The following is a 21340-nucleotide window of genomic DNA, read 5'->3' as shown; positions in this document are numbered from 1 at the left end:
GAAGGATAGGACTGGATTTTAGCTAGCGAACATTGGCATTGCTAGCTAGCTATTTTTTATGAACTTTTCTATCTATGGCAAGTGTCGTCTCTCTAAAGTAAATTTGGTTACATTATAATGATGGCAAAGTTATTTCCTACTAATTACTTGCCTACATTAGCTATGTCATCATATTTCCAGGCCACTATAGTGTCACTTCAGATAATGTTAGCTAGATTGATAGCTACCAGTCTGTGAGCTAACTAATGGTAGCTAGCCTGTTGACTATTGTTCAAGCTGCAGTCAGTCAGTCACCCAACGGACCAAGGTAGCCTACTTGATTTAGCTTGTGTCTTGTCATTTTTTTATGTTTGTGTTTTCTTTGACAGTATGTCATTAGGTATTGAAGCTAAAACTAACTTGCTTGTAATTGGATTTGTAGCTACTAGCCTGCCAGCCAGAAGAGAGAGGGTAGCTATTATTATTATTAGCGAGCACAATCTCTCATTAGGTGTATGTTTATCTGTGATATAATTCCTAAAAAATTGTTGAATGAATATATAACCCTTATGATAGATCATAGGACTTATGGAAGCTCAGGCTAGAGGTATAGCTGATCAGACTTTGCTACAGGCATACAGTACCAGACAAAAGATTGGACACCTACTCATTCAAAGGTTTTTCTTTATTTTGACTATTTTCAAACTTTTGACTGGTACTGTACATTATTATATTATTTCAGTTATGGACTATCAAGATATTAAATTATGTTAGGTTTTCGCAGATGTGATAGTGAAAACCTTTGGATTGTACAATTTTACTTTTGTCACCTTTCCAACAGGTTGATAACTTGTAACTACACAATTCCCTTCCATTCATCCCCGTTCTTATGTGCTAAAGGGTCATCGCTGAGGAAGGCCTGCAGGATGAGGAGGACCATGAGATCATGGACATCATGAATGAAAATGCCTTTGATGAGGAGCTACTTGATGAAGACTAGAGAGCTCCAGAGTTCCTCTGTGGAGATGGGAGAACCTTCCAGAAGGACAACCATATCTGGTTGTCTCCCATCTCCACAGAGGAACTCTAGAGTTCTGTCAGAGTGACCATCGGGTTCTTGGTCACCTCCCTGACCAAGGCCCTGCTCAGTTTGGCCGGGTGAATAGCTCTAGGAAGAGTCTTGGTGGTTCCAAACTTCTTCCATTTAAGAATGATGGAGGTCACTGTGTTCTTGGGGACCTTCAATGCAGCAGACCTTTTTTGGTACCCTTCCGCAGATCTGTACCTCGACACAATCCTGTCTCGGAGCTCTACAGACAATTCCTTCGACCTCATGGCATGGTTTTTGCTCTGACTTGCACTGTCAACTGCGGGACCTTATATAGACAGGTGTGTGCATTTCCAAATCATGTCCAATCAATTTAATTTACCACAGGTGGACTCCAATCAAGTTGTAGAAACATTTCAAGGATGATCACTGGAAACAGGATGCACCTGAGCTCAATTTTGAGTCTCATAGCAAAGGGTCTGAATACTTATGTAAGTAAGATTTTTTTATTTTTAATACATTTGCAAAAATTTCTACAAACCTGTTTTTTCTTTGTCATTATGGGGTAGTGTGCATAGATTGCAGAGAAAACAATATTTAATCAATTTTAGAATAAGGCTGTAACAAAATGTGAAAAACTTCAAGGGGTCTCAATACTTTCAAAAGGCACTTTGGAGCACTTTGGTTGTTTACAATAAAGAAAACTGAATTGTAGTATATCTGTTTATTATGTTATGTAAATAACTGAGAAGAGAATTCATAAAGAAGGACAACAACCTTTCATTGCAGTCTGGTTTCTTTATTTACTTTCAACAACAAATTCAAGTGTTTACTCATTAGAATATTTTTATAAGTTATAATCTCCAGTATCATCACAGTCTATTTCACAAAATGATGAAATAGACTTTGTGATGATACTGAAGAGTATACCATGGGCCATTGCGTCTGAGGCCTTACACAGCAAGTGATACCATGTATACTTAGTATTGCTTACTGTGTTTGGCCTCAGACGCAGAGGCCTATAGTCTGCCCTGTATATAATCATGGTATTCTGCAATGCAGAGACAGCAGATAGGGTATAGGCCAGGATGGTCCACCATGCAAACAGGCTGTTCTGGTCCTGCATCCTCTGGTGACCTATTGAAAACAGTACAACAATGATATAACAAATTAAGATGCATTGTGTATGCCTTTTTGTTTTGATGACAAGACAAAGTAGCCTACACCTACTTTGGCTCCCGAGTGGCGTAGCGGTCTAAGGCACTGCATATCAGTGCTAGAGATGTCATTACAGACCCTGATTCGATACCAGGCTGTATCACAACCGGCCGTGATTGGCCCAGCGTCGTCTGGGTTTGGCCAAGGTAGGCCGTTATTGTAAATAAGAATTTGTTCTTAACTGAGTTCCCTGGTTAAATAAAGGTTAAATAAATAAATTAAACCTGTGGAAGTTCCTCACTTTAAGGCCCAACTCCAGATCCAACTGACAGATAGAATACCACGTGCCTTTGTTGTTTGTTTTGAAGGGGTAAGCGAGCGGCTGGAAAAACACCTCTGACGCCTAGAATAATAAAATGAATTACAAATGAATTATAAAGGCCAAATATTTTGTTAAAATACAAACAACACAGAAGCAGCCCTGTCATTTGATCAAATGAATGAATAATATTAATAATAAATAATAATAGGAGACGGTACAGGTGCATCAAACCTGGGACCAAGAGACTGAAAAACAGGCCATCTCCAGGCCATCAGACAGTAAAATAGTCACCACTAGCCGGCTGCCGCCCAATATCCTGCTCTTTAGTCACTGTTACTAGCAGGCTACAACAGGGTACTCAAACCTGCACCTAGAGACTGCTGCCCTACGTACATAGTCATTGAACACGGGTCAATTTAATAATGTTTACATACTTTTTTACCCACTTCATAAACTCAGCAAAAAAAGAAACGTCCTCTCATTGTCAACTGCGTTTATTTTCAGCAAACTTAACATGTAAATATTTGTATGGACATAAGATTCAACAACAGACATAAACTGAACAAGTTCCACAGACGTGACTAACAGAAATTGAGTAATGTGTCCCTGAACAAAAGGGGGGGGTCAAAATCAAAAGTAACAGTCAGTATCTGGTGTGGCCACCAGCTGCATTAAGTACTGCAGTGCATCTCCTCCTCATGGGCTGCACCAGATTTGCCAGTTCTTGCTGTGAGATGTTACCCCACTCTTCCACCAAGGCACCTACAAGTTCCCAGACATTTCTGGGGGGAATGGCCCTAGCCCTCAACCTCCGATCCAACAGGTCCCAGACGTGCTCAATGGGATTGAGATCAGGGCTCTTCGCTGGCCTTGGCAGAACACTGACATTCCTGTCTTGCAGGAAATCACACACAGAACGAGCAGTATGGCTGGTGGCATTGTCATGCTGAAGGGTCATGTCAGGATGAGCCTGCAGGAAGGGTACCACATGAAGGAGGAGGATGTCTTCCCTGTAACGCACAGCATTGAGATTGCCTGCAATGACAACAAGCTCAGTCCGATGATGCTGTGACACAACGCCCCAGACGATGACGGACCCTCCAAATCGATCCCGCTCCAGAGTACAGGCCTCGGTGTAACGCTCATTCGTTCGACGATAAATGCGAATCTGACCATCACACCTGGTGAGACAAAACCGCGACTCGTCAGTGAAGAGCACTTTTTGCCAGTCCTTTCTGGTCCAGCGACGGTGGGTTTGTGCCTATAGACGATGTTGTTGCCGGTGATGTCTAGAGGGCCTGCCTTACAACAGGCCTACAAGCCCTCAGTCCAGCCTTTCTCAGCCTATTGCGGACAGTCTGAGCACTGATGGAGGGATTGTGCGTTCATGGTGTAACTTGGGCAGTTGTTGTTGCCATCCTGTACCAGTCCGCAGGTGTGATGTTCGGATGTATCGAACCTGTGCAGGTGTTGTTACACGTGGTTTGCCGCTTTGAGCTGTCGGTCCTGTCTCCCTGTAGCGCTGTCTTAGGCGTCTCACAGTACGGACATTGCAATTTATTGCCCTGGCCACGTCTACATTCCTCATGCCTCCTTGCAGCATGACTAAGGCACGTTCACGCAGATGAGCAGGGACCCTGGGCATCTTTATTTTGGCGTTTTTCAGAGTCAGTAGAAAGGCCTGTTTATTGTCGTCAGTTTTCATAACTGTGACCTTAATTGCCGTCTGTAAGCCGTCTGTAAGCGGTTAGTCTCTTAACGACCGTTCCACAGGTGCATGTTCATTATTTGTTTATGGTTCATTGAACAAGCATGGGAAACAGTGTTTAAACCCTTTACAATGAAGATCTGAGAAGTTATTGGATTTTTACGAATTACCTTTGAAAGACAGGGTCCTGGAAAAGGGACGTTTATTATTTTGCTGAGTTTATCTATATACTTTATTCTAGTCAAGGTTCATCCTATATAATTACTGCTCTACACCTTTTCTATTCATAAACTGTCCATAATGTCTATTCACACCATCATAAACATTTGCTCTTTCCATGACATAGCTTTCACCTGGTCAGTCTATGACCCCTTATTGATGTCACCTGTTAAATCCACTTCAATCCATGTAAATGAAGGGGAAGAGACAAGTTAAAGAAGAATTTTAAGTCTTGAGACAAATGAGACATAAATTGTGTATGTGTGCCATTAAGGGTGAATGGGCAAGACTATAGATTTAAGTGCCTTTAAACAGGGTATGGTAGTAGGTGCCAGGCGCACCACTTTGAGCGTGTCAAGAACTAGAACGCTGCTGGGTTTTTCATGCTCAACAGTTCCCCCTGTATATCAAGAATGGTCCACCATTCCATGGACATCCAGCCAACTTGACTGTGGGAAGCATTGGAGTCAACATGGGCCAGCATCCCTGTGGAACGCTTTCTATACCTTGTAGAGTCCATGCCCCGACGAATTGAGGCTGTTCTGCGGGCTAAAGGGGGTGCAACTCAAGTTACATACATCTATTTACATTTATTTATATATATTTATATTCCGGACTCTGACATTGGTCGTTCTAATATTTCTATATTTCTTTTTATTTTGGGTATTTGCGTGTATTGTTAGGTATTGCTGTACTGTTGGAGCTAGGAACATAAGCATTTCGCTACACCCGCAATAACATCTGCTAAATATGTATACGTGACCAATAAGATTTGATTTTGAGGACACAAGCTCAAGTGCATAGTAAAAATATGATGAAAATATTTATCATATGATGAAGATCCCATTGAACAAAAGTTGAGGAATAGGGCTTGAAATGACTGATAAATGGATTAGCTGACAACGTCATGGAAACAATGTGTACGCTTCAATGGGGAAAAAGGCAGTGTGTTGTTGTGATTCTGGATGACCAGATAGCAACTATGACAAGAAGCAGCCATGTGGGGAATCGCATGTGGCTCATTTCAGCTAGTTTTATCTTGTTCTTGATACTATGTCATGTTTTCAAATCAAATTTTATTGGTCACATTCACATGGTTAGCAGATGTTAATACGAGTGTAGTGAAATGCTTGTGCTTCTAGTTCTGACTATGCAGTAATATCTAACAAATTCACAACAACTACCTTATACACACAAATGTAAAGGGATGAATAGAATATGTACATATAAATATATGGATGAGCGATGGCGTACGCCATAGGCAAGATGCAGTAGATGGTATAAAATACAGTATATACATATGAGATGAGTAATGTAGGATATGTAGACATTATTAAAGTGGCGTTATTTGAAGTGACTAGTGATACCTTTATTAAATCAATTTATTAAAGTGGCCAGAGATTTGAGTCTGTATGTTGGCAGCAGCCACTCTTTGTTAGTGATGGCTGTTTAACAGTCTGATGGCCTTGAGATAGAAGCTGTTTTTCAGTCTCTCTGTCCCAGCTTTGATGCACCTGTACTGACCTCGCCGTCTGGATGATAGCGGGGTGAAAAGGCATTGGCTCGGGTGATTGTGGTCCTTGATGATCTTTTTGACATTCCTGTGACATCTGGTGGTGTAGGTGTCCTGGAGGGCAGGTAGTTTGCCCCCGGTGATGCGTTGTGCAGACCTCACTACCCTCGAGAGCCTTGCGGTTGTGGGCGATGCAATTTCCGTACCAGGCGGTGATACAGCCCGACAGGATGCTCTCGATTGTGCATCTGTAAAAGTTTGTGAGTGTTTTACATGACAAGCAAAATTTCTTCAGCCTCCTGAGGTTGAAGAGGCGCTGTTGCGCCTTCTTCACCACGCTGTCTGTGTGCGTGGACCATTTCAGTTTGTCCGTGATGTGTTCGCCAAGGAACTTTCCACCTTCTCCACTACTATCCCGTCGATGTGGATGCGGGGGTGCGCCCTCTGCTGTTTCCTGAAGTCCATGATCATCTCCTTTGTTTTGTTGACATTGAGTGAGAGGTTATTTTCCTGACACCACACTCCGAGGGCCCTCACCTCCTCCCTGTAGGCCATCTCGTTGTTGTTGATAATCAGGCCTACCACTGTAGTGTCGTCTGCAAACTTGATGATTGAGTTGGAAGCGTGCATGGCCACGCAGGCATGGGTGAACAGGAAGTACTTCTAAGGACCTGAAGCGAGGCGACCATCTCTGTCGGCGCCATGTTTTGACTGATGGCACATTTATGCTAATATGGTTAGCTACCTAATTACTAACAACTGTAACGATGGCTCCCCATTGCCTACCGCTTTGGCTGCACAGACTTTGCTTGTGCTCACAATTCCGGCTGCGGCATCCCCCTCTGCATGGGCTATATGCACATTGACGTTAGCATTGGCACTGGCACTAGTAGCATCACTACATAATAAGTCGGTTAATTTCCTACATTTGGCTGCATCTGACCCAAGGGACTTTACTTTTTTGTCCCTTAACTTTTTAGCCCCACCTTTGCGTTTTTTACTGTTGCTTTTTGATGTTGATTTGGGATTTTGCGTAAGCTGACTTCTATTGATAGCTACATCAACGTCTCGTGGCTATGTCACTGTCAGTGTGTATGTGAGGGAAGGGGGCTGGGCTAAGGACTGCAGCTGCTGCACAGAGGGAGGAATGGACCAATGGGCCAGGTCCAGTGGGAGAGATGGACCAGTGGGCCGGCCCGTGTCGCTCAACTTCTCAGCCCCCACTATAATTTGGACCATTGGGCCGGCCCAGTCAAACAGCCTGGGCCGGGAGATGCACATTTTCCTGGTGCTCCATATTGCCATTCCGCTACTGCACACACACACACACCAGTGTCCTCCCTTTCGTCACCTCATCATGTAGACCAGATAGAAGGGTCACAGTGCAGTGACATTTTGCTCAATCTGAAATCCGCTCAGATCAGGCCACTCGCATGCTCTGTTAATGAAAAAGAAACGTGTTGGCAGAGCTCAAAGTTTAAGTCTATTTATTGTGAATGATGGCAAACTCGCCAGTCTGTCAGTGGTGGCGATGCAATAAACACCTGCCACCTGTCAATTACGTGTGATTGATGGAATGTGGAAATATGCTGGAGTGTACACTCTAACACCCTTCAACCATGAAATCTAAAAATATACATATACCAAGACATTTATCCAGAAATGTCGGTAAAATTGAAATGTATATCATGATATAGATGTACGGTATGTATCCTTTATCATAAATTGTACATTGTATGTTATTAACACATAATATATATAGACTGTGATCAAGCCTGGCCTTTCCCCCTGACACCTTTGATGTACCTCAGGTGACCTCTGGTTTCAAGTCCAAGACCATGGTGGCAGCGCTGCCCGCACCCTTCCTGGACCCACTCTTCTCCATTTCACTCATGGAGGACTGCGAGCTTCGCCAGTTGGTCCTTGAGATCCTGCTCAACATCATCGATCGCCACGACAACCGCGCCAAGCTGCGGGGCATCAGGTAACAGCTGGTGTCAAAATGCCCACTGCTGGTGTCGGGTGTTCCGCAGGGGTGCATCCTCCCCCCGATAGCTTTTAGTTGTTGTGTTTGAGGTTGTACGTTATCTTAAGTGTTGTAAGCTATTTGATTGTAGGCTGCTCTGGGTAAGAGCGTTTACTAAGTTACCAGAATGTAATGCACAGTGCCTATTGAAATTCTACACAACCCTTGCACAGTCTTCACATTATGCTGCCTTAAAATTTAATCTAAAAATATAGTTTTTTTTCCTACAGATCTACACAACCTACTCTTTCAAAGTAAAAAAGAAAGTTGAACGTTTTCTAAAAAAATATATATACAATGAAGATGTATTGAGTTACCAGCGTATGTCTTAAGACCCCAGAGTTAAAACTTGGTGGAAACACCTTTGGCAGCCATTACAGCTGTGAATAATTTTTAATAAGATTCTACCAACCTTGCACAAATCATAAAGCAACATGGATCAATTGTTTTGGTCAAAATTGCTCAAGCTCAGTAAAAGTATTGGGTGATGTTGGCTTTCGCAGACTGGTCGAGCACCGGTATACACTACCAAGTGCGCTATTTTTCAGATGTTGCCCTACTAATAGCAGTGTCACTGCTATTAGCTTCAAGACATACATACTATGGAATGCTGTTTGGGTCTTTGCGTGTCAAAAAAGATACAGTAGCACTGTCAAAGCTGTACAAAAAAGTCTCCAAACACCGACCACGAACGATGTGTTTACAGTACCACGTTGGTAATAAAGCATTATTTGTTCGACCGCAACTTCTGAGATAGCTAGCTTTAGCTTGGTACCTAGCTAGCGCCAATACAATCAGCCTGAAAACAATGACCAGTAGAAACTGCAGTCATTTTCATTATTCTTAGCAATGATTTAGGAATCCTTGTGAGTAAGTATTAGCTAGGTTGCCACTTGTTGTTTGCCTAATGAAATTGAATTTCAGTTCATGAAAATAAATAGCTAGCCAGCTACATAACCCTGTTGCCCAAGGCTAACGTTATAAGCAGCCAGCTAGCGTCATCTGGCTAGTGAGACTCGACCGAACCGGGTTATGTGTTGTGAAGCGAGCCACAATAAGGATTAGGCAGAATAGTGGAATTTGTGGTTTGCCTTCAAAATAATAGTATGTAATTGACAGTGATGCAAATTAATACAAATAGTAGAATTTTGGAATACTTTTATTTTGAAGGCTAACCGCAAAGTCCACTATTGTGGCTAATCCTTATTGTAGCTAGCTTCACATAGATGGGTCCGTCCACCATTAATCAAATAAGAACTGTCTTATAAATCAGGGTTATTTTAGATGATGACACCTAGCTATATAGTTAGCAAGCTAACTATAGCTACTGTATCAGACTGTCGTCTTGATATGTTTTTGGGAAAGAAAACACATCCATTTGCATCCATGAGCTAGCTAGCTTTTATGACCAGCACTGTAGGTGCGCGAGACAACTTTACCAGCATCGTAGCATATGTATCGATGAATCGTTGTGACATGAAATACAAGTGATAGTGTAATCCATGTGTAATAACTACGTAAAAAAATGTATGAACTCATTAAATTATTATGTGTCGTGCAGTCATATTCAGGTCCTTATTGGTCAACAAGCTTATTTGACAGGTCAAATAGTGCCATCTACTGGTCATTGTTTTATTTTTGACACGCAAAGACCCAAACTGCGTTCCATAGCAATCCTGTTTGAGAATGAAACGACTGAACAAATTAACAACGAAACAGCACAGCAAGTAAGTGACAGAAATAGGTTTTGATTATGTTTTACTGGTAATGGGGACATACGTAAATGCCAACAAAATAACTTTTTGGTGTGTGTGTGTGTGTGTGTGTGTGTGTGTGTGTGTGTGTGTGTTTGTGTGTGTAACCTTTATTTAACTAGGCAAGTCAGTTAAGAACAAAAATTATTTTTTACAATGACGGCCTACCCTAGCCAAACCCGGACGACGCTGGGCCAATTGTGCTATGGGACTCCCAATCACGGCCGGATGTGATAGAGCCTGGATTCCAACCAGGGACTGTAGTGATGCCTCTTCCACTGAAATGCCGAGCCTTGGACCGCTGCGTCCGTGTGTGTGTTAACTATTTAACTGTACTAGAATGCTTAAAAGGCTGCTAAAATTTAAAATATTGTTTATCGGTATCGTTTTTTGGGGGGGCAAGAAAAATATTGGATATCGGTATTGGCCAAAAATGTCATATCAGTGCATCACTAATTATTTTCTTTCACCTTGAAAGTATGGAGTTGGTTGTGAAAATCGGTAGGGGAAAAAAATCCAGTCCTTTTTAAGACTGTGCAAGGGGTGTGACTTTCACTAGCGACTAAATATATATTTCATGTTTGAATCTTTCTCTTTTTTGTTAGGATCATTCCTAATGTGGCGGCCTTGAAGATAAAGAGGGAGAAGATATCGAAACAAGACGTTGGGTTCATGAAAAAGGTGAATAAAAAGTTACACTTAAAAAATGATACACTTCCAGTATTGCACATTATACTACCTGTGTGTGATGCATTATGATTGCGTAATGAAGTTCTGCATTTATAATGCTTGGTAGAATGAGCCGTTAGGGGGTTTTATCACCCAAGCTATCTTTTCATTCATAGACAGTGTTAAAAGGTAAAGCAGCACAATAGTATCTCTGATGACTGATTTTCACATACAGTGTTACCATCAGTTTGTCTTCCAATAAATAACAAGCTGGGGCCAGTTGCAACGCTCCATTACAGCTCCCCATAGAAAACCACTATGGATCACAAATGGTTCTGCCACAGCTCTTTACTGCAACAAGCTCTCACAGTCTCACTGCAGCAGAATTAGACGTTCATCTACGTTCTCCAAACTTAACATTTCAAAATGTTTTGTTGCTGCTGGTGATGTATCGTTCCATTTCTCCAAAAGTCAATTTTAGAAGTTAAGAGTTAAGTTTAGGCACTCATTCCAAATGGTTAAGGTAAGGGTTAAGGTTTGTGATAGGGTTAAAACATTAAGTTTAGGCACTTATTCCAAATGGTTAAGGTTTGTGATAGGGTTAAAACCCCAAATAAAAAACAAGTGTCCCTGACTGGAATCGAACACGCAACCTTCTGATCCAGAGTCATTGGATTACAAAACCCAAGCCTACTTGATGGTAATAACTGTTGTCTCTAGTGGCTGTTTTTTAAGGCATTTCCAGATGTCCTCAGGACAATTTCGACATCAATCTTGAACAACCTGGCTGCTCTGTCCTCTGTTGGTGGCAGTTGTGCCTTATTGCAGTGTAATAAACAGACACTATTCTACTTTACTTTGTTAGGTTTATTTGATGGGGACAATGCACATTAATCGACATTTCTGTCAATGTGCCAGATTTTGCCAACTGGCTAATTTTCAATACTCCACACCTCCCTGCCAATACCACATGTAGATAAGCAATCCTAACATCATAGAGCGATGTAGGCTTTTGTTCCAGCCCAGCACTTACATGCCTGATTCAGCTTATTGAGGTCCCAATGTCTAGCTGATTTTATGAGGCATGTGTTCGAAGAGTTTAGGTATTGCTTCAGGGATGTAGTGGAGGGTAAGCGTACTGTAACGGTTTTGACTGGAGGTTGTTGTTTGTAGGGGTGCCAGGTAGGTTGTGCCTACCAGAGAAAATATAGATTTCTTCTTTTTGTTTGAGAGGGAATGAGTCCAGTCTAGTCCGTCAAGTCTACAGCAATACAAAGGACATCTGTAAAAGTCAGTATGGGAATACACTTTTCATAAACCCTTAAAACATTGTAAATAACTTCAAAGCAACTGTTCTTTTGCGTTGGTTGTATTACCAAAATAAATGTTTTTTTTTTGTGTTTTTTTGCTAATCCTTAACAAGGAATCCAATCATTTTGGACCTCACTGTATATGAGGAAGGTAAGCTGAACATAGTTTAGAGACAATGTCATCCACACAGAGCCCATAGCTCAGGCTCCCCTAGCTGCGACATGCTCCACAACATTTAGCATTTACCCTCGACTCTTGCAAGTCCCCCATAAAGAAACCATTGCCATTTAGCATTCATGCTATCGCTGCCGCTGTCAAGGCTAATTAATGGAGCTCAATCCGCCTTTGTCAGAGGAAGATAATAAGTAGCTAGAGAGCTATGTCGCCAGCTGGGTCGTGTTGATTAGGGCGCAAGGTAGCAACATGCAGCTAAATGTTTTTAAACAGAAAGTGAGTGTTAGGCTGTTCTTGTCTATTAATGTTCTGTATTATGTCATGTTTCATGTTTTGTGTGGACCCAAGGAAGTGTAGCTGCTGCTTTCGCAACAGCTAATGGGGATCCTAATAAAATACCAAATAGTACCTCACTTCTTCACCCAGTTTCAGACCGTTTTCGAACATTTCTTGCCTACTGAACACGACCCTGCTTAAGGCTATTAAGTGTCAGAGGCAGTCTTGTAGGTTGGTTATTTTTAGGTCATGGCTTCAAGATATTTTCATGAGCCATCGAGTGTGTATTTGAATATCTGACTAAATGAATAAGGAACTACCCACCACCTTCTCTTTCGTTAAAGAGGGTGACACTGCTCGCTGACTCACAAACAAGTTTATTTTATCGATGCAGTCATCTTTGGTTGGTTACTTTAGGTATTTGCTCCAGTGATGTTGTCCACTTTACTAAAGCTTGTGATGTGTTGAGTGATTGTGCAAATGTGGGTTCTTCGGTCACAGTGCTGCATCCCCCTCTTTGCGCCACAGTCCCATTTACCCATCTCTGGCCTTTTTGAAAGTCCGGTGCTATATTTAGCTCTTTATTTTGCCTACAGACAAATAAAACTTTCCATTCAGAAAAATGGCAGCCTGACTGACAGGGCCTGGTTTCTGTCCTTACTGTATGAAATCAAAGGGAGAAAAACATTACAATTAAAAGTGCTTCTTTGTTTTGACAACCTGTAGCTCTTCATCTCCCAATCCAGTACATAGTGAACCGTCACAGTGAGGTAGCTTTGAGTTGCTCTGGAGGTCCAACTATCAGTGGAGAGAGCTAGAAAGGGTGTCTGTGTCAATTCCTTTTCAATTCCTCTCCGTGATGTTTCATTGAGTTTGGGAATTACTTTGCTGCTGAAATGTGTGCGGGAGGGGACATTGTAACGCGGTAAAAAAAAAATCATCATGTGACGAAATCCCGAGTCAGTAACCACCGAATAGGGCTGCAAATCTTTGGCTATGAATACTCCCACTGCTTTCATTATTTCTTCATGTTTCTGAATTTGTCACAAATTGTTGTTGGAAGGCAGCAGCGAGAGATTGTGTTTTCGCTAACGAGTGTACTCTCCTTGCTTCAGCTCCACTTGCAAGGGATACGGCCGGGTGATGGCGGCGACAAATGACACGTCATGTTAGCACTATTTCCACTCGAGTAGCCGACAGTGGCAAAGCAATGCTTGCAGACTGTACTTTGTTTGTTTATGGTCTTCTTACCCTATTAATCGTATTGAACGCTGAATCCAAAATGTTCGCACACAGCGTATTTGAAAGACGTCGGTGCCTCTTCAGATTTGCTTCTCTCTGTCTCGCTAGCGCTCGCCATTGTCACGTTGGAGGTCAGAGAATATTTGTTTTTAGTTTCTCTCTTCATGGGGCCCATTTAGGGAGGTTTCTTACTGAGATGTCATTGCAAATCGTCCATTAGTTGTTGAAGGGGAGGGGGTTGCGGTCACTACATTTTGAGACATTGCTGTGGAGTAGTTTGTCAGCCCTCGGGAGCCCCCTAACGGCCACAAGCTGCGCGTCTGGTTCTGTGGATCTGAATGTACAGTCGTGGCCAAAAGTTTTGAGAACGACACTTATTAATTTCCACAAAGTCTGCTGCCTCGGTGTCTTTAATATTTTTTTCAGATGTTATTATGGAATACTGAAGTATAATTACAAGCATTTCATAAGTGTGAAAGGCTTTTATTGACAATTACATGACGTTGATGCAAAGAGTCAATATTTGCAGTGTTGACCCTTCTTTTTGAAGACATCTACAATCCGCCCTGGCATGCTGTCAATTAACTTCTGGGCCACATCCTGACTGATGGCAGCCCATTCTTGCATAATCAATGCTTGGAGTTTGTCAGAATTTGTGGGTTTTTGCTTGTCTACCCGCCTCTTGAGGATTGACCACAAGTTCTCAATGGGATTAAGGTCTGGGGAGTTTCTGGCCATGGACCCAAAATCTCGAGCTGAGAAGCAACCCCACACATGAATAGTCTCAGGATGCTTTACTGTTGGAATAACACAGGACTGATGGTAGCGCTCACCTTGTCTTCTTCGGACAAGCTTTTTTCCGGATGCCCCAAACAATCGGAAAGGGGATTCATCAGAGAAAATGACTTTACCTCAGTCCTCAGCAGTCCAATCCATGTACCATTTGCAGAATATCAGTCTGTCCCTGATGTTTTTCCTGGACAGAAGTGGCTTCTTTGCTGCCCTTCTTGACACCAGGCCATCCTCCAAAAGTCTTCGCCTCATTGTGCGTTCAGATGCACTCACACCTGCCTGCTGCCATTCCTGAGCAAGCTCTGTCTCTTCCATGGACATGGATTTTTCTTTCTTTCTCTCTGTCTCGCTGTCGCTCTCTCACTCGCTCTCATGCTCTATCAGTCATCTAAAAACCTACTCTCTATTATTGGTTTGTCAGATTTTTTAAATCTTTCTCTCTTGCTGTCTCCTCAAAGGTTCGAAATACTCAAATTCGTAGGAATTGTAATCACTTTTTCTTTCTTTCAGATATTTAACACTAGAACGATCAAGATGGTCAATCTGACCATTTTCTATAACTTAATTTCAATAAATTCCTTGAACCCAACTGTCCCTGACTTTTCCTAAATACTATATGTGTATGTTCCACTCCAGCAGTAATTTGAAGATATCATAAATGACAAAAACTTTCAGAGCATTTCTATCTTAAGCACCGTGACGGTCAAAATGACCAAATGCATATTTAAAGGATTGTTCACTATATTACAACTAAATCTAAATGTATGTAAATTACATGTTATAGAAGGGTCCAGACACTTTTGGGGGGGGGGGATTTCACTTGGATTTGCGAAACCTACCACATCCGCAATAGACTTCCTTATTGCTTGTTCTACAGTAGGGGGGCTACGGAAAAACATGAACAATGGCTCCAAAAACACCCAAATACGTCCTTTTAAAAACGGAAAATGATTTAGATTTTGTACAGATAAAATTCTGTATTTCTGAACTTTAATCACAACATTATATTCCATTTCATGCGATTCGAGCGTTTTCCCCTACCAGTTGTGCTGTGCGGGCTGCACGGAGATGCAGCACAGCTGGTAGGGGAAAACGCTTTTTGGTAAGCTCCATCCCTTTGTCAATGTACACTGCGCTGGTTATTTAATTCTCAATTTGACAATTGATCATTTTGTGACCCATCAGACTATTGACAATTTATATCTATTGTTATATGTGTGAAATTAGTTTCAATGTAGTTTAGGTGTTATTTGGCCGGGCCATTAGCTGGCTAGGCAACTGTTGTCTTACACATAGAAATCTTTTCAAATGTACTTATCGTCTTATTTTAATATTTACACTTTGAGCTTCTGGATCAATTAATACATTTTCTGACTGATTACAATTAAAATGGGGTGTCCTGGCCTTTAACATAATAAATCCGTTAATTTAGCAATTTATTATGGAATATTTATACAATGAATTTATCAACGTTCAGAATTACCGCCATGACCATTCTAGTTATGAAATTCCGGTGCTTCGATTGTTCAATTCTGTGAAATGCATTTTTGTACCGTGTTGCCAAAGAAAAAGTACTAAATCTGAAGATATTGAAAGGCTGATAAATTACAGGTCCAAATTACAAGAATATGAAGTTATTTCTGTAAGTAGATTATTTATTTAAAATAATTAGTCTCTCTCTCTCCATCCTTCCTTCCTTCCATCCACACACACATCCATCCATCTACCCAATCATTCTTCTTTCCTTCTATCCATCTACCCAATCATTCTTCTTTCCTTCTATCCATCTACTCATTCATTCATCCATCCCTCCCTTCCTCTCCTCTCAGCATGGGCAGCAGTTGTACCGTCACATCTACCTGGGCTGCAAGGAAGAGGACAACGGTCACAAGAACTTTGAGCTGCTCTTCACTACCCTGGCCGTGCTCACCATTGAGCTGGCCAATGAGGAGGTGGTGGTGGACCTCATCAGGCTGGCTCTTGCCCTGCAGGTAGGATGGAAGACAGCGATAGCGTGCTGTAACTTCAGAGATTTTTGGTGATTTGGGGCTGAATCCTAACGGGTGCAATTTCATATCCGTGATTGAGTTTTGGTTTGCAATTGTTGCCATGCAATGAGTATGTAGGTAATAGGTGTCATGTGGCATCAGTCATTGTGTCACAGGACACATTTTAGTAAAGTCAATGTAATTTATTCATAATGACGGGAGGGAAAAAACTGTCAACAAAACATTGCCTAAGCAACGATACCTGCTTTTAGTTGTTTTTGTAGGAATTCATATTTACAACAAGAAAGGTAACGTTATAACGAGAGATGTCGTTATTATGAGAAATAGCCTTTATTATGCTGAAATGTTAGCACAGGCTACTTGGCAAGCTTGGCTTGCCCTCATGCACTGTTTGACATTATGGCCAGTTTGCGTGAGTTGGTGAACTTTTATTTTCTCCTCGGTTTGAAGTATTGGGAGATAGTAGTGTCATTGAGTAATATACAGTTGAAGTCGGAAGTTTACATCCACTTAGGTTGGAGTCATTAAAACTTGTTTTTCAACCACTCCACAAATTTCTTGTTAACAAACTATAGTTTTGGCAAGTCAGTTAGGACATCTACTTTGTGCATGACACAAGTAATTTTTCCAACAATTGTTTACAGACAGATTATTTCACTTATAATTCACTATCACAACTTCAGTCGGTCAGAAGATTACATACACTAAGTTGACTGTGCCTTTAAACAGCTTGGAAAATTCCAGACAATTATGTCATGGCTTTAGACCCTTCTGATTGGCTAATTGACATCATTTGAGATCAGTTGGAGGTGTAGCTGTGGATGTATTTCAAGGCCTACCTTCAAACGCAGTGCCTCTTTGCTTGACATCATGGGAAAGTAAAAAGAAATCAGCCAAGACCTCAGAAAAACAATTGCAGACCTCCACAAATCTGGTTCATCCTTGGGAGCAATTTCCAAACGCCTGAAGGTACCACGTTCATCTGTACAAACAATAGTACGCAAGTATAAACACCATGGGAGCATGCAGCCGTCATACCGCTCAGGATAGAGACGTGTTCTGTCTCCTAGAGATGAACGTACTTTGGTGTGAAAAGTGCAAATCAATCCCAGAACAACAGCAAAGGACCTTGTGAAGATGCTGGAGGAAACCGGTACAAAAGTATCTATATCCACAGTAAAACGAGTCCAATATCGACATAACCAGAAAGTCCGCTCAGCAAGGAAGAAGCCACTGCTCCAAAACCGCCATAAAAAAGCCAGACTACGGTTTGCAACTGCACATGGGGACAAAGATCGTACTTTTTGGAGAAATGTCCTCTGGTCTGATGAAACAAAAATAGAACTGTTTGGTCATAATGACCATCATTATGTTTGGAGGAGAAAGGGGGAGGCTTGCAAGCCGAAGAACACCATCCCAACCGTGAAGCACAGGGGTGGCAGCATCATGTTGTGGGGGTGCTTTGCTGCAGGAGGGACTGGTGCAATTCACAAAATAAATGGCAGGAAAATTATGTGGATATATTGAAGCAACATCTCAAGGCATCAGTCAGGAAGTTAAAGCTTGGTCGCAAATGGGTGTTCCAAATGGACAATGACCCCAAGCATACTTCCTAAGTTCTGGCTTAATGTCTTAAGGACCACAAAGTCAAGGTATTGGAGTGGCCATCACATAATCAATAATATTTCAACCGGACAATAGCTTCGTCAATATAAAAGAAAAACAAGAAAGGCGCGCTCTAGGTCACGCGCACCAAACAGGTCTGGGGCACTCAGAGTGGTCTTACTCCTTCATTTTTCAGAATACAAGCCTGAAACTATTTCTAAAGACTGTTAACATCTAGTGGAAGCCATAGGAAGTGCAATTTGAGTCCTCAGTCAATGGATACTGTATTGACATTCAATAGAAAACTACAAACAAAAATCCATCCAGGAAGTGGGATTTTTTTTCCTCAGGTTTTTGCCTGACATATCAGTTCTGTTATACTCACAGAAATGTTTTAACCGTTTTGGAAACTTTAGAGTGTTTTCTATCCACATCTACCAATTATATGCATATCCTAGCTTCTGGGCCTGAGTCACAAGGCAGTTTACTTTGGGCACGCTTTTCCTCCAGAGGTGAAAACTCTGTTATTTGCATTTAGCACTAACTTCAGATCCAATAGTGACGTCTGCAGTGCTTGAAAATCAGACTTCAAAATTCTAAGTCTGATTTTCACATTTATTGTGAAACGGCTTGGCCAACCGATGGAGCGATGCAATACAACACTATATCATCTGCATACAAATTAATATACTGTTGTTTTTTTACAGCATTACCAATGTTATTTATATAGATTGTAAACAGTAGCGGGCTGAGTATCCAACCTTGGGGCACCCCTTTATGTAAATCAAGGAACTCTAATTTGACCCCATTTACCTTAATTTTCTCTTTGAAAAAAACATGAAACCATCGGCAAGCATCAGTACCCAAACCTATCGAGGACAGCTTATTCAACAGAATAACATGGTTTACAGCATCAACATCTTTTGACAAGTCTACGAACACGGCAACACAATTATTTCTATCATCTAAGGCAGTGGTTCCCAAACTTTTTATAGTCCCGTACCCCTTCAAACATTCAACCACCAGCTGGGTACCCCCTCTAGCACCAGGGTCCACATACTCTCAAATGTTACTTTTTGCCATCATTGTAAGCCTGCCACACACACACACTATACGATACATTTATTAAACATAAGTGTGAGTTTTGTCACAACCCGGCTTGTGGGAAGAGACAAAGAGCTCTTATAGGACCAGGGCACACATTATAATAATCAATCATTTTACATATAAAACCTCACCACAGGTTAATGAGAAGGGTGTGCTTTAAATGATGAACATAACTCTGCAATGTTGGGTTGTATTGGAGAGAGTCACAGTCTTAAGTCATTTTCCACACAGTCTGCCTGTATTTAGTTTTCATGCTATTGGGGGCCGAGAATCCACTCTCACATAGGTACGTGGTTGCAAAGGGCATCAGTGTCTTAACAGCGCGATTTGCCAAGGCAAGGAACTGCTGGCCTTCTTGGCAGAGTTCCAGTGGCTGTGTTCTTTTGCCCATCTTAATCTTTTCTTTTTATTGGCCAGTCTGAGATATGGCTTTTTCTTGGCAACTCTGCCTAGAAGGCCAGCATCCCGGAGTCGCCTCTTCACTGTTGACTTTGAGACTGGTGTTTTGCGGGTCCTATTTATTGAAGCTGCCAGTTGAGGACTTGAGGCGTCTGTTTCTCAAACTAGACACTCTAATGTACTTGTCCTCTTGCTCAGTTCTGGACTGGGGCCTCCCACTCCTTTTTCTATTCTGGTCAGAGCCAGTTTGCTCTGTTCTGTGAAGAGAGTCGTACAAAGCGTTGTTCGAGATCTTCAGTTTCTTGGCAATTTCTCGCCTTCATTTCTCAGAGTTTCAGAAGAAAGTTCTTTGTTTCTGGGGATTTTGAGTTTGTAATCAAACCCACAAATGCCGATGCTCCAGATACTCAACTAGTCTAAAGAAGGCCAGTTTTATTGCTACTTTAATCAGCACAACAGTTTTCAGCTGTGCTAACATAATTGCAAAAGGGTTTTCTAATGATCAATTAGCCTTTTAAAATGATCAACTTGGATTAGCTAACACAACGTGCCATTGGAACACAGGAGTGATGGTTGCTGATAATGAGCCTCTGTACACCTATGTAGATAGATATTCCATAAAAAAAACCTGCCGTTTCCAGCTACAATAGTCATTTACAACATTAACAATGTCTACACTGTATTTCTGATACATTTTATGTTATTTTAATGGAAAAAAAATGTGCTTTTCTTTCAAAAACAAGGACATTTCTAAGTGACCCTAAACTTTTGAACGGTAGTGTATATATGCATAATTTGGCTTAAGTCCACTTTTAAAACCAACAGCTCACACATTTTGGTGACAAAGATGCTAAGAGTGCATGATGCAATAAAAGAGAAGATCTTACATAAATGTCAACCCCTCGTCCTTTCTCTTGTCCGCAATAGCAACGTCCTTATCCATAATCAAATTATTCAGCCAAGTCTCTGAGATACACAAGCCCAGACGTTCTGGTTCATACACTCAGACATCCAGAAAGTCCAGTTTAGACACATTTATATATATCAGTCCAAGCCCTCTGCGAGATTTGAAAAAGGCAGGCGTATCCATGGTGACACTGGTCAATAGAACTGTATGAGCTCGCCACACTAGGCTTCCTGGTTGGATTAAAAATTTACAGAGCTAATAGTAGAATTTAGGATAGTGTGCACAAGATGACTTTTGACAATACCCATATGCTTATGAGCACATGTAGCAAAATGATAGCTTGATACAAAACTATTAATAGCATATGTGGAGCTAACAACAGTGGGTTTCTTAAGGGAGCTATCAATTGAAATTAAATTAACAGGCACAGAATTACTTTTTACAATAGCCCTATCAACATGGGAAGCTGTGGCGAAATTATATCAGCTGCAGTTTAATGGGAGTAAATACTTTTGAGGAGCTTGATTTGATCAGTCAATGCCTCAGATACAAATGCCAGGGATGTCCTCTCAGCATTGTTGCAAGCATTGCGACAAGGTTGTGTTCAGTAGACACAAAATTGAAGAAAATACTCCAAAACAGAGCGAAGAAGGAAGATAATCCCCAACCCTGAGTATCAGATAGTAACTGATTACATGTAATCAGTTACATGTAATGTTATTAGAAAAACAGTAACTGTAATTGCTTACGCTACCAGCAAAAATGTTCCAATCAGATTAGAGATACTTTGTAAAAACTAGATTACTTCTTAGATTACTTTTAAATTCAGAAAGGATGTTTATAAAAAAAATACATTGACACCTTTCTGTTTTCTCAATGACATTCAATTCAGCATTGAAAAAACATGTACATTTGTTTGTTCCACCTAAGTCTGGCCACAAGTCAGACCACTATGATGACACGCTAAATGTGTTTGATGGATCCTTTTTGTCTTCTTCTAATGCCTTTTAAGGGGAAAGTACTCCAAAAGTAACAAAGTAATCAGATTGTTACTGAGTTTAGGTAATCCAAAAGTTCAGTTACGGATAACAATTTGACAGGTAACTAGTAACTGTAACAGAT

At 41.3% G+C, this 21340-nt stretch overlaps 1 protein-coding gene across 4 annotated transcripts in view; it reads left to right on the top strand.

The window, feature by feature from the left end:
- Positions 1-21340, top strand: part of efr3a (EFR3 homolog A (S. cerevisiae)) — a 243809-nt gene that overhangs the window by 188387 nt on the left and 34082 nt on the right. For all 4 annotated transcript variants that reach the window (XM_029703945.1, XM_029703942.1, XM_029703944.1 and 1 more), the window contains 3 exons: positions 7759-7931; positions 10333-10408; positions 16021-16182. In XM_029703945.1, coding sequence (XP_029559805.1) covers positions 7759-7931; positions 10333-10408; positions 16021-16182 — 411 coding nt within the window. The remainder of the gene's footprint in view (positions 1-7758; positions 7932-10332; positions 10409-16020; positions 16183-21340) is intronic.

Source organism: Salmo trutta, chromosome 21, assembly GCF_901001165.1.
Source record: "Salmo trutta chromosome 21, fSalTru1.1, whole genome shotgun sequence".
NCBI classification, from domain to species: Eukaryota; Metazoa; Chordata; class Actinopteri; order Salmoniformes; family Salmonidae; genus Salmo; species Salmo trutta.
The sequence above is the reverse complement of the archived record's forward strand: the minus strand, read 5'-3'. Positions and strand labels throughout refer to the sequence as shown.